This window comes from Haliotis rufescens, unplaced genomic scaffold (assembly GCF_023055435.1).
Source record: "Haliotis rufescens isolate VD_foot unplaced genomic scaffold, xgHalRufe1.0.p SCAF_3, whole genome shotgun sequence".
Taxonomy (NCBI): Eukaryota; Metazoa; Mollusca; class Gastropoda; order Lepetellida; family Haliotidae; genus Haliotis; species Haliotis rufescens.
The window spans coordinates 30,271,650-30,286,271 of record NW_025964001.1 but is presented as its reverse complement, the minus strand read 5'-3'; the positions used below and the strand labels follow the sequence as shown (position 1 = coordinate 30,286,271).

The 14,622-nt window shown below is 40.2% G+C and overlaps 1 protein-coding gene across 1 annotated transcript in view; it reads left to right on the top strand.

Annotated features, from left to right (window-relative positions):
- The first annotated feature begins 9,357 nt into the window (after window positions 1-9,357).
- LOC124145672 (unconventional myosin-VIIa-like) overlaps window positions 9,358-14,622 on the top strand; it is a 103,232-nt gene continuing 97,967 nt past the window's right edge. The window contains exon 1 of the mRNA XM_046515543.2: window positions 9,358-9,539. Coding sequence (XP_046371499.2) covers window positions 9,488-9,539 — 52 coding nt within the window. The 5' untranslated portion in view covers window positions 9,358-9,487. The remainder of the gene's footprint in view (window positions 9,540-14,622) is intronic.

The window sequence follows — 14,622 nt, the reverse complement described above, 5'->3', positions numbered from 1 at the left end:
CAGGTACTCCCATTGGCCCCAGTCATCAGTTTCGCACACCTCCATCTGTTCCATCTCCATGGGGCCAGACAGGACAGATCACAGCTCCTACAAGACAGGGAATTCCTGTCTCGACTTATAACTCATCCAGGGGTTCCTCATTAATCAATCCATGTCGAACTGGTTGTTCGTTTGTTTGTTTGGTTCTTGTTTAACACAACACTCGCAATATTCCAGCTATATGACGGCGGTCTGTAAATAATAGAGTCTGGACCAGACAATCCAGTGATTGATATCATGAGCATCGATCTTCGAAATTGGGATACGATGACATGCATCAATGAAGTCAGCCAGTCTGACCACCCGAGCTCAATGGTATCTAACGAGAACAGGTGTATAGTATCCCTATGTGTCACATGGACTCTTTGGGGCAAATACTTGTGTCTGTGTAACAGTGTTGACAAATGAAAGGTAGTCAATAGTACCGCTGAGGGACCGCTCATAATTTGTACATTGTAAGGGCCTAAGTAGTGTGTACATTGTAAGTGCCCCCAACAACTCGTGTACAAAATCACCAAAAGTCCACCCGCCTCCCACCAATAGTAATTTTACACAACAACATGTTAAAATTAAATTGAAATATAAAATTAATAGTTATTCGTGTTCAAAGTTTTCATGCACATTAAAGACAATTTAATCAGGACACCAGTCATCCAGGACTCTATGAAATCCCAATTGTTTGACTCAACAAGCCTGTTGTGTTGTTTAAGATAAATGTGAGAGCGTTTATCACATGCACGCTTCTCTTGAAGATGTTGACTACACTCCCCACAAGCTCACTGTTAGTTAATTTGTGGGGACCCAAGGAGTGCCGGAGAGACATCCCCTTACCAAATAGGGCAGCCAAACTTCCTGACAAGATTTTTTACGATCATTGCAATTTCCCTTGCTTCCTAACACAAGCGTGATGTTCATTTTCCTTCATCCTTCACTTTTCTTGTTCCCTCAGGTAAATTAATTAAACCCCCCAAGTCCAAATTTCTTTAATGTCAAACTAGGTATTGAGGCGTCTCCTTCATTGGTCGTGTTATTCCGTGAAGTATTAAGTCACCTCTGACGACTACTACATAAGTCACAACCATAATAACCCGGGTGACGTCAAGTTTGGGATTTGTTTAATGATGTTTGCTGTAGATCTGAGCGCGATATCAGTTTTGATAAACCCCTTATGCTAATTGTCAATTCTTCCTACCGGGTACCCACTCACACTGAGACTGCATACCTTGTGAGAGGGTAGAAAGCACTTGCCTGACACTTGCCACATAGTTGCTGCATTACACATGCTTCTCAAGGCAGACTCAGTGTTCCTGCTAAATCTTTTATTGTAAGTATGTGTACACCTCATATTTTAATGAATGAATGATTCGGGGTAGAATAAGTCTTCAGCAACCCATGCGATGAAAGGCGACCATGCTTGTCGTGAGAAGCGACTCACGGGATCGGGTGGTCAGGCTCGCTGACTTGGTTCATGCATGCCATCGTATCCCAATTACGTGGATAGATGCTCATGATGTCAATCACTGGATTGTCTGGTCCAGACTCGATTATTTACAGACCGCCGTCATATAGCTGGAATATTGCAGAGTGCTGCGTTGAACAACAAACAAACAAACAAAAAGGATTAATGACAATATCTTCATTGATTCTAAATTGAGAGCCGCCAAACACAACTCCTACCACTCTGATGCACACTAACATTTGAGCAAGTGCAAAATACCTGAGACAAGAGTGCATTGACTTGCAAACAAGACCCAGTTCATATTAAACTTGTAGAAAACAGGCATTTGCCATATCAAACACCACAAATCATAATACGCTGTAAATTGTCCACCCTGAAAGATGCCTCCTGGCTCTGCTTCTGGACTGTATGGCCATGGTGTCAATCACTGGATTGTCTAGTCCAGACTCGATTATTTACAGACCGCTGTCATATAGCTGGAATATTGCTGAGTGCGGCGTTAAACAACAAACAAACTGTATGGCCCTGAAGTGATATGTTGACACAAAATACAAACACATAGCCCATACTCTAAATAACACTGGGATACTTTACTGACGTTCATGAAACAGACACCTTGAAAAATAATTGGAACCTGAGCAGTTTAACTCCCAGAGGTTTATAAAATGCCAGTATCACATAATATCATCATCTTCGCAGCCAACATCCTCCAAAGGCAAATAGTCTTTTGCTAAATGTCATGTTTTAGATAATATGGAAGGAACAAAATAAAACATGAAACTGCATTATAAATCACTTTTTAAGAAAGTCCAAAGAAACAAATGTACCTTCTTTTTTTTAAATATATTGGCGTGGCTTCAAATATAATACACTGAAGTTAACTACTTGCTATCTGTCCGTGCAACTACAGATGGCTGGATGTCGTCGTAAGAGGCGACAAACAGGATGGGGTGGTCAGGCTCGCTGACTTGGTTGATGCATGTCATCGATCCCATCTGCATGGATCGAGGCTCATAACGTCAATCACTGGATTGTCTGGTCCAGACTCGATTTATTACAGACCGCCGTCATATAGCTGGGATATTGCCGAGTGCGGCGTTAAACAACAAACAAACCAATTCACGTCGCCGGATGTTGCCTATGTACATGTATGTGGGTCACTGACCTTGCCCAACGTCATGTAATACCTCTATCTACCAAACATGACCGACCTGGTCAATCAGGGGGATAGGGCTGATCATCGACAGAAGCGGACGGCTTGTACGGCTCGTCGAGGCGTCGGCTGTGCAACCCCCACACCAACGGCAACGCCAACGAAGAAAAATCGCCGTCCGACTTCCTGACTTTGTGTAAGTGACAGCGGGTCTCCGCACCGGAAACACTTAACATACATGACAGGTGGCATGTCAGCAATCCTTAATGACAAATGACGGACAACGTCACAAAGGACGGACAGGTCAAGCTGTGACTATTAATCATCTAATATTACATTTATTGTAAGGCGTTAGTGCGCCAACAGTGCTGGACGATAAAGTTTTACTTTAACTTTTATTTCTTTATGCTTATAAATTATGTAAATATGTATATACATTTTGTAAACGTATGTTTACACGTTAAAGTAGCTGTATGACAATATCTTCGAGCCAACTACACTTGATTAAATTTTTCGTTTTTATCCAGTTTAGACTTTTGAAGTTAGTAACTAAAATAAAGTTTTTTGCATACACATTCTACCTTTAGCGCAAATAACATTCCCCATCTGCTAGATTTGCCGAGTCAAGGCTCACAATATAAGACTCCCAATTTCAAAGATCTTACTGTTATCATGAAAATATTACTATCATATGGAAACGACAATGCATATACGTACATTATGTTTTCGACCCTACTTCGTAAGTTTACTTTACGTTAACAAAGTTTATGGCCTTTTACAGTGTAATACCTGTGATCAAGGTCTGCAATTAGCTTACGTTTCTATTTCCGTTTTGTAAACCAATCAGCGATTACCATTACGGACACGACATGGAAAAGAAACGTCATCAGATACCTATCAGTTTCCCGCGTTCACACCGAAATCTGGCTAGCACCGGAACCCAGCGAATATTGGATACACATTATCACATGAGTTTAGAGAGCGAGGGAAACACGAAACAAAACAACAATAAGTTATGTGTGAAGTGTTGCTGTTTTTGCATCCTATTTTCTTTTCAGTGCGTATTTTTGTATATGGGACGCCGTAAACGCAAACACTGTGTAACAGTGATATATTGCAGTCTGGTACTCCGAATCCCAGTGCATGGGCGACCGCGAGCAGGATGTGCTCGGTGGAAACGTCCAAAGTTTTTTGTATATGAGCCGGAACCTCCGCTCAACTTGTCAATGTTATGTATAACTGTTTGACGATGTTGACAATTCTGTTATTCATTTATTTACTTGTACCACGGACTTGTATAAGGGGTATTGTTTAGGGTTGGGACGAGTCCAAATTTACTAACCGGGTACCCATCCCCCTATTACCCGACCCTACCCGGGTACCCAGTGTTGGTCTCAAGAAATAGGTACAAATGTCCGATTTGGGAATACTTTGACTGTAGCCCTGGCAAAATGTATTTAAATACTCGTATAGAACGATCTGGGTCCTGCATACTGTAGTTGACTGAAGTTTTATCTCTATTCAAACATATATAGTCAGAAGGAATGCGTGCAGAGTCAGAAAGAAATGCAAACATTAGTCACTTATAGTGTAACCGTAGAAGTTCCAGATAATGCTTGCCATTAAATAATAGGTCACATGACTAACCACGGGTCCGGGTGGTCCTTTGGGTATCTGGGTCCTTCTCAGGAACCATCCGACCCAAGTACCCTAGTTAAAGCCCTAGCATTGTTATAGTGCAAACCATTTCAATATTTTTTATTTAAAACTTCATTTATCTAAAATACCTAATTGTTTCCAAAGTGCACCGAAATTCTCTCCCCTCTGTATGTTTAATGTATACAGCAAACATTCGGCGTATCCGCACTACCCCCCTCCAGGCAGGTCCCTTAATTCCCAGCACTACTTTCTAATGTCAATTAACGCCTCACGTCGCCGGATGTTCCGTATGCGCATGTACGTGGGTCATTGACAATTCCCAACTTTGTGTAATACGTCTTTCTACAAAAACTGACTGAGCTGGTCAATCAGAGCGACGGGCCAAGATCATCGACAGAAGCGGACGGATTGTACGGCTAGTCGTAGCGTCGGCTACTGCCACCGCCTCACCAACGACCACGTCGACGATGAAGATTCGCCGTCCGACTTCCTGAATTCTGTGTTCTGTCACGTGATCACTGTCATGATATTCCCCATCAACAATAAACATGGCCGCTGTCTTCTAGAACTTCTCCCCTGAGTTTTTTTGTCTTTCGTCATCACCCTGAGCTATCATCCGAGTGCAAAACGTACCTCTTGGACAATATTAACATTAAAGGACATTGCCTGGGTGTGTTTGACACACCAAATTATAATCGTAAGTAGATTATATCTACTACAAGCTCGTGCAGCGTTGTGAAAACAACAGGAAAAGGGGAATGCCCTCACAAAGGAGGGTGGTGTTAAACAATTTTCGGAGAAGTACATCGTACCTATTACAGTTGTACAGAAATAGGTGGATCAGCTACACCATCTGGACCAGACGAAGCCATCTTCCCGAGGCAAGGGAGTTAACTAATTTTATCATCCAAAACTGGCTCCCACAGGAGATATCGCTTGGATGAGATCAAGCGATGTCTACACTGTAGATATTGCTGCAATAAAATTGCATCACAATGCTTTGCAGACCATTGTGACGTCACTGGTTACCATGACGTCACAATCAAATGACATCACTAATGGCTTTGCTACTGAAGCTGTTAGCAGTACTTGTAACACTGAAGACTCTGCTAATTACTGTCTACAAACTGAAAAAGTTGGAAGCATGATGTTGGATGATAAATAAAATCTCATCCTCGAGTCTTTTGATATCAAATATATCAACACGAGTTGATAAAAGTGGGAAAATTTCGACGCTTGCCGAGGATTTTTGCCACTTTTATCAACGCTTGAGATTCTCTATGTAAACGTGCAAGCTGAACTTTTGAAGTCCGTTAACTCCCCTTGCTTCGGGAAGATGGATGAAGCAGATGAGGATGAGAGGTCGCAGTAAAGCGCGAACGGATCAGAGGAGCAAATCAGGGTTATCAGTGGGTGAAATACTGGTTTCATGAAAATTTTAAAAAACTGTTTGTGTCAAACTTGAACAAATATTTTTACAATATAACAAAAGATAAAAAGCTGAAGAAGGAAAACAATAAACATAATTAAAAAGCATTTGACATATGAAAACTGCTGACTTGGTTCATGCATGTCATCGTATCCCAATTGGGTGGATCGATGCTCATGATGTCAATCACTGGTTTGTCTTGTCCAGACTCTATTATTTACAGACCTCCGTCATATATAGCTGGAATATTGCTGAGTGCGGCGTTAAACAACAAACCAACAAACCAACAGCCAAACAAAGAATTCAGGTGATCGCTACAGATGTTGGTGGATAATATTTAAACAAACTACTGCTGGGTTAAAGCTATTAATTACATGTCAGTGGAAAGAACAAGACTGTCTTAACGTGTGTATCACACATGATCATGAATCCTGATCGTGTTCAAACACAGGGAGATTTGTAGACAAATACGATTTTCACAACAATATGTTTCTGTTAGTTTCCACATCATCATATTTATTCAGCATGGACGAAGGTCATCGGTCCATACAGCTTCAGTTATAGCGTAGCCAACGAGCAGTTGAAATATGAAATACAAACATTGCGGCAATGTCAAATGTCCCGGGTTAGAATTGGTCTTCAGCAACCCATGCTTGTCGTAAGAGGCGACTAACGTGATCGAGTGGTCAGGCTCGCTGACTTCGTTGATGCATGTCATCGTATCCCAATGGCGTAGATCGATGATCATGACGCCAATCACTGGATTGTCTGGTCTAGACTCGATTATTTACAGACCGCTGTCATATAGCTGGAATATTGCCGAGTGTGGGGTTAATCAACAAACAATGTTACCAACAGACAGTATTATATTTTGTATTTCTGTAAAGTGGGGTGTACGTCGTATTTCTTGTGAAGATAAATTTGACGCAGGTCTGCATAAGCCTCACAAACAAGCAAAAAGTGATACTCATTATCTACATATCCACTGTTACATACTTTACAATGTCTTTCTTCTGTTGGTGTTTTTATATGTATCCACCTGTTTCTATGTTTAATTTATGAGAACTGCTCGACTAAACTTATGAACTGTTATACACTTTATGTTAGGCTTCACATGGAAAGATTGTATGGGGCGGTCGGGTAGCCTAGTGGTTAAAGGCGTTAGCTCGTCACGCCGAAGACCCAGGTTCGATTCCCGACATGGGTACAATTTGTCAAGCCCATTTCTGGTGTCCCCCGCCCTTATATTGCTGGAATATTGCTAAAAGCGTCGTAAAACCATACTCACTTACTCTTACACAATACATTTTATAGTATCAAAAACTCTGTTCTAATCCTATCTATATGCTGTATCTGCTGGTTTTCCCAAAGTTTTCCGGAACCTACTTTATACAACATCTTTTAGAGTTTTGAAGCCCACTTAATAGTATCATGTCTAACAGCATCATATTTTTTAACATTTGTCCGATGAACGTAAATCTCTCATACATAACATTAAGTAAAATCAACATACAAATACTTATGACAACGCTTATAAGGATAAATGTAAACTGGACATCTTTGGACATGATTGAAGTGGACATCTGAATAGAAGGAAAAGACTTGCAGGCAACCATATTAACAATCTCTAGATCGTCGCCTGGGAACCAGATGGTCCTACGTCCATATTTGACCAAAAATGATGTTTTTGTATTTTCGTTCCAAATGGGCACTTTTCTAACGTTGTTATACATTTCACGAAGCCCCTGTTATTGAAAAATAGTTTCTTTCGGTGATTCTATGTCTAACAACTCAAATTCTTGACAGATCATGTGACATCTTAGTTCCAAATCATTTTGGGATAAAACCCTTTGGTTATCATTTATCAACTGTAGAACGTGAACATTGGGGGGCAACTCCCCCGAGATCTGTCTGCTGAAATACTGAATAAAAGTTGATGATTTCATCACAATAAGCTGTCTCAAGTATGTTATCTCTTCTTTGGGTGAAAACATTGGTCCAGATTAATAAGAATACGCCAATTGAATTTACTCATGGAGAGAGAACAGTGTGGATCTGAAAACAAATGTCCTAACTCCCTTGGTACTCTTACATAAAAATAACATTTATCTGTGAATTGACAAGATGGATAAATTAATTTTGCTTAAAAAAAACAACTTATAAATTATTTGTTTGTTTTATTTGAAATAAATGCACAATGTTTTATAAGTTAATATCATACAACACTCCAAATTTAAAAAAATTATTGACTCAAAACTTGTGGACATAGGACATTATGGTTCTCAGGCGACGAGATGTGAATTACTATCAATAGCCATACCTCATCCCTCCGCGCCATGCAACACAATGGGCAGAAATTTGCTATCGATAACCAGTGATGAAAACGTTATATGCATGGCACATGTTTAAGTCTTGAAAAACTTTAAATACCAAATACTGCCCTTTGCATCGGTAAATAGCACTATCAAAGTGCTTATTCCAAGATATTTTTCTTAAAAGGTTATGACTAAATAGTTATAAGGAGGAACATATTCAATAGGAACGTTCGTAACGTTAAAGGATATGGTATTATATCATCACCTACAAAATTTCAGTTTTTATATGAAGCATGATTCTCCTGTAATATGCAGACTGTGCTCAATTTGCAAGTACACTTTTTCATTGCACATGACTAATTTCAGGATCAATGCGAAACTACAGCCTGAAATACCTGAACTTGATTTCAGTATCTACCATAAATAAGATTCTGTTTTCCACCTACCCTTGTCACAGGATTTGCTATAATTAAACCCAATAAGCGCCCATGTCCCAATAAGCGCCCCCCCCCCCCCCCCCCCCCTTTTCCCGGATGCCCAAGTAAGATTTGCTCACCTGTTTTTTACATACGGTCAAGAATCTTTTGTAGTTGGTTAATGAGGAGATGTTCACCAGTAAAACGTAAGTAACAGTTTATCTCTAGCCCCCCAGCAACGGAAGAATATCGATAGGCTTACTGATGAATTTACGCCAATTTGACTCTGAATTGGTCCCAATAAGCGCCCACCCTAAGCTTCTATCTTTATTTTAAGCGCCCTGGGCGCTTATTGGGTCGAATACGGTAACCACAATCGCGATTCGACGATTCATAATATGATATTTTCGTCCTTTACATCTGATAAAACATGAGCCAAACGCTTGTCTTCATAGATGCGATCATATAGATATAGATGGGAAAATTTGTTGCTTGTTGTTAAACGCCGCACTCAGCAATATTCCAACTCTACGACGGCGGTCTGTAAATAATCGAGTCTGATCCACGATACGATGACATGCATCAACCATGTCAGCGAGCCTGACCACCCGATCCCCGTTAATCGCCTCTTATGACAAGTATGGGTTGCTGAAGATCTATTCGAACCCGAACCCGAACCCGGAGAGAGAGAGAGAGAGAGAGAGAGAGAGAGAGAGAGAGAGAGAGAGGTGGGGGTGGAGGGGGGTAGAAGAGGTTGGACACTCTGGATAGGCACTCAGGGTACAGTTTAGTCATTGACATTTAGTGTTTAATTCAGTGTCGAACATCTACCAGGAACATGTCGCGTTCGCGCAAATGCAACTAAGGGAAGGATATCGTGGGAGTGGCGCGATAACTTGAAAGCAGACCGAACAATGAGTCACGGCCACAGCGTCTGCTAGCTTTAATTGACAGTTGTCGGACACATGAGGTTCTTATGCGTAGCCGGTACTTCCTTGAAATCTCCTAGTTGCCGTCATGTCGGACAGGATGGCAGCGATACTTGATCGGTCTCAGCCAAGAAGCCATGGTAAGTTGCCCTGCAGGGTAAATACACTGAGAAATCACGATATTCTAAAATTTCAGGCTTTTTATGTTGTGACCAGACTGGTTTATATTATTCTTTGTTTCTCCGTTTATTTATCACTTTATTTGTTGATATCAATGGACAGTTAGATCTACATACTAATTTTACCTTTTCTCTCTCATTTTATGATAAGTAGGTAAGAGAAGAAACAAGCATGCAGTAGATCTATTGGTATTGAAGTATATATAGAATCTACTGTATATTTATAAAACATTTCAGTCAACTCTTTCATATTTCCAAGTGCACAGGGGCTTGTTTTTTTCAGGCAGAACTCGGATCCAGTGATTCGAGGCATGTGTCATATTTTTATTTTCTATACTTTTTGTCACAGTAAAAGCCTCAATGTGAAATCGGCAAGAGTTGAAGGGTGAAAGAGTAATTTAAAATACTGTGTTTTCAATGTAGCAAGAGCGAGCTCATTTGTACGTTTGACAGCACTATGTTTGACATTTGAAATTTCATGATACGTTTTTAGTTTTAAATTTAGGTTTGCGCTGTCAGTGTGATGTATCTAAATGCTATGTTTTAAGCCATCAAATCTACAGGTAACATGGCTCAACATTGAAAGTACACTATATATATTTCCCTGTTATGGGATCTCGAACGCTAAAGAAACATTCATAGTTTTCTCACTAATCACAGGCACATCTGTACAACATATCACTCACTTATAAAAGACGACTTTATCTTAAAAACAGGCTATCATCTGAGTATTTACAATGTCTGTGTGATGCCACACCCCTTGCAATGGGGCGAGTCATCGCAATAAACATGGCTGTCCGAAAACATGATGTCCGAAAACCTACTACCTGACAATATATATCCATTCTATCATGACAGACTGAACCATGCTCTTTGGTGTTCCCAAGTGAAGTGCTAAGGGTTGATGTTTTGATAAGATTGCTGATCTAATTAACAGCCTTGCAACAAAATATGTCACTTTTGTTATAGTTCATCTGAATAGGAGCTATATTAGAAACCGACCCGTGAAGATCAGGGGTGGAATAGGTCTTCAGCAACCCATGCTTGCCATAAAAGGCAACTATGCTTGTCGTAATAGGCGACTAACGGGATCGGATGGTCAGGCTCGCCGACTTGGTTGATGCATGTCATTGATCCCAATTGCATGGATTGATGCTCATAATGCTGAGTGCGGCGTTAAACAACAAAACAAACTATTTTAGAAACCCTGGACAACTCTCTTTTCTGGCGTGTATAATCGAAATGAAACATGACAGATGATATATATATGATATATATGTGATGTACATATGATGTACATATGATGTATATAAAGAGAATCTCACCTGAGTGTCTTTTGATATTTAATATATCAACACTCATTGATAAAAGTGGCAAAACTCCGAGGCTTCCGATTGTGAGATTTTATTTATCATCCAACATCATTCTTCCAAATTTTTCAGTTTGTAGACAGTAATAAGCAGTGTCAAAGTATTGCTAACCTTCAGTAGCAGAGCCATTATTGATCTAATTTGATTGTGACATCATGGTAACAATGACGTCACAATTGTCTGCAAAGCATTGTGATGCAATTACATTTGCAGCGATATCTACAATGTAGATATCGCCTGATCTCACCTGATGTACATAATTCAAATTCATTATGCGGCGCCCCCTGTCCTGTCAGATGATAAATGATGTATAAAGTAAACTTGAAATTAAAATAACTCAATATCAGAATATATTTCATCTGGTAAAATAATAGTTCCATCTACTACTTTTCTCTATCATTGCATCAAAATCCTTTTCCGTTATATTATTGGTTATGTTTTAACTGAATCACTGGTAGATTGTGTTTGATTTTTTGTTTTACGCCACTCTCAGCAATATTCCAGCTATATGATGGAGGTCTGTAAATAATCGAGTCTGGACCAAACAATCTAGTGGTTGATATCATGAGCATCGATCCACGCAATTGGGATCGATGACATATGCTTCAACCAGTCAGAGAGCCTGACCACCTGATCCTGTTAGTCGCCTTTTACGGCAAGCATGGGTTGCTGAAGACCTATTCTACCCCGGATCTTCATGGGTCTGGTAAATTGGGACAAAAACGTAAATTGATCTATTGTATATATGTCTATGATTGGGAGAATGGCAGCTGATTGCTGTTTCTGGTTTAGTTTATAAGACAATACACATGGTAATCTTTATCCCTGCATATAAAACAATGTCTGGCATAGCAAGAAATACAATCGAAATGGTAAATCTTCATGTCTAGTGATGTTTAATCGCTAATTTCACAATTTCATGGACAAAATTTGTTATTGCGTTGTTTTTTCACCTTGAGCAATACAATTTAGATTTTATACCAACAGGAAGTAGTTTGATGAAAGTGTATCCTTTACATAGGCCAACCACTTTCTTAAGAGTCTTTTCTGCTTCTCAAAATCTGGTTTATCTACAGTCATATATGGAAACACTTTTTATGCTAAACAACCACATTATTTCCTGGCAACAAATCATATTTCTATGTTCCAACATCAATCACTGGGGGAAAAAAGGAAACTTCAAGAAACTATTGACATTCAAAGAAAGAAGCCAGATATTCACAGAGACCAGTGACAGCTGAAAATTACAAAATATAATTTCTGTGTCATTTGAACATTCCTAATATTGAGAAAATAAATCTTACCATCATTATCATGAGAGGTAGTGAGGTAGTGGTTTCGTGCAAAAGTTAGCTCTCGTGATTCATTGTAAAACATTTCCACCCTAGGTGAAGTTTACCCTGCTAAATATGTTATAAATATTGTTGGAAAGAATGGTGTCAAGAATTAAGTGGATGAGGTGATATAGGGTTTAATATTGCGTTCAAGATTATTGCACTTACATAGCGACATGCATGCATGTGTGGGTGTGTTGGTGTGTGTGGCTGTGGCTGCTTGTACTAGTTTGCCGAGTATATAGTGCTAGCCTCACTGAGATACCATGTTGCAGTTTAACATGAATACCCCACTCAGACGCAATATACTGACTCTGAGCTGACCTTTCCTTGTTTTAGCCCCTTAGTGCCGAGCGTCAGGCTGGGTAACAACGGGTACCATCTTTTAACGTCTTTTGTTATGATGCGGCTGGGGATCGAACATCCAACCCTCTGCTCTCCGGGCAGACCTTCTATCTCAAGACCATCAGTAAAATGCATGTGTCTGTAGTTATCAAGGCTATCCACTAGGACTACTCAGACCCGTGGTTAGTCACATGATATATTGTTTAATGCTGAAAATGATCTAGAACTCCATGGTAACAATACAAGTCACTACACTGTAAGTTCACATTTCTTTCTGACTGTGCATGCATTCCTTCTGACTTTTATATGTTAAAAGATTGATAAAACTTCAGTCAGCTTCTGTGTAAGCATGACAAGATCGTTTTATGGTGTACCTAAATACTTTTGTCAGGGCTCTGGTCAAACAATTCCCAATCAAACATTTTGTACCCACTCATAGGACCTACAGCAGGTACCTGGGTACGGTCAGGTAGTAGGGGGTTGGGTAGTAAATTTGAACTCATCCCAGCCCTACTACGCACCCTGGCTAAAGGTAATAAACATGTCTTAGAAAATAAGGGACGCAGATCAGTAATTAACTGTAGACATGATAAACTAATAACCAAAATTATAGTATTATCATGGTCAGGGACAAATGGTGTCTCAGGATGAAAGTTATGCGACTGCAGTTTCAGGCCTAGTCAAAGAAAACCGTAATCAGTAAAACCCGCCACATTTTCCATTGATCACAAACACAGTATGTCACACTGACTGCCCTAAACAGAGCGCTCGCGCTTTGTGTTATATCAGAAATATGTTGTGTGATGAGAAGACTAACATTGTCTGATCAGTTTATCTGTTCTGCAGTCAGTTGTGAACTGCAGACTGCACAAGGTGCAGTGGAGAAACAAACCAAATTGCACCCTGCGTCAACACAGGTTTGCTTGGCAGGTTTTTAGAAACGGGAGTTATCTCCCTTACTTGACTCTCCCTGCTCTCAGGGGTCTCGTTTTGCCTGGTAGCGCTTGTTAACATGTGTGTGCCAGTAAGTCCTATAAAGAAGAGTTCTCTTGAGTCCCCTTGAATAAGTCCTACAGCTCCTTTAACATGAACTGGCGCTGCAATAGCTAGGGGCCATTAGCTTGGGATCCGAAGTTTGTCATGCAGGTTCCTTCTTTTGAAGACATCTTACCTTTTTCATATCAATGTGATTTTGTTATAAAATATTAAAGAAATCAAATTTTATAAAAAGTTCAAAATTCCACAAGGCACAGGGCTTAAAGTTTCTGCTGAATGGTCAATGCGACATTAAATTTTAACTCACTGAATGATCAAGTCAGCTTATGTTATGGTCTGTTTACCTGTGAAGATCTGGGTTGATGCATGTCATCGTGTCCCAAATGCATATATTGATGCTCATGATGTCAATCACTGGATTTTTGGTCCAGAGTTGATTATTTACAGACCACTGTCATATTATTGGAATATTGCAGAGTGAGATGTTAAACACCAAACAAACAAATCATGGCCTTGTTGTCTGGTGTTTGTTGTGCATCTAGTAGTTGAGGTGAGGTGAAATGGGGTTTAACGTCGCGTCCAAGATTATTGCACTTATATAGCGACGTGCATGCACGTGTATGTATGTGTGTGGCTGCTTGTACTAGGCCGGACTGATGCCGATTCATAGTGCTAGCTCACTGAGATACCATGCCACAGTTTAACATGAATACCCCACTCAGACACAGTATACTGACTCCGAGCCGACCAGTCCTTGTTTTCGCCCCTTAATGCCGAGCGCCAGACAGGGTAACAACAAGTTCCATCTTTTAACGTCTTTTGGTATGACGCGGTCGGGGATCGAACCCCGAACCTTCCGCTCTCCGGTCGGACGCTCTACCATTAGACCACGGAGGCGGTCTGTGCATCTAGTAGTATTTACACACATATAATGAGTTTATCATATAATGGGTAGTAGTTTTCTTGGCAGGATAAAGCCAAACGATATCTGTTGGGGTC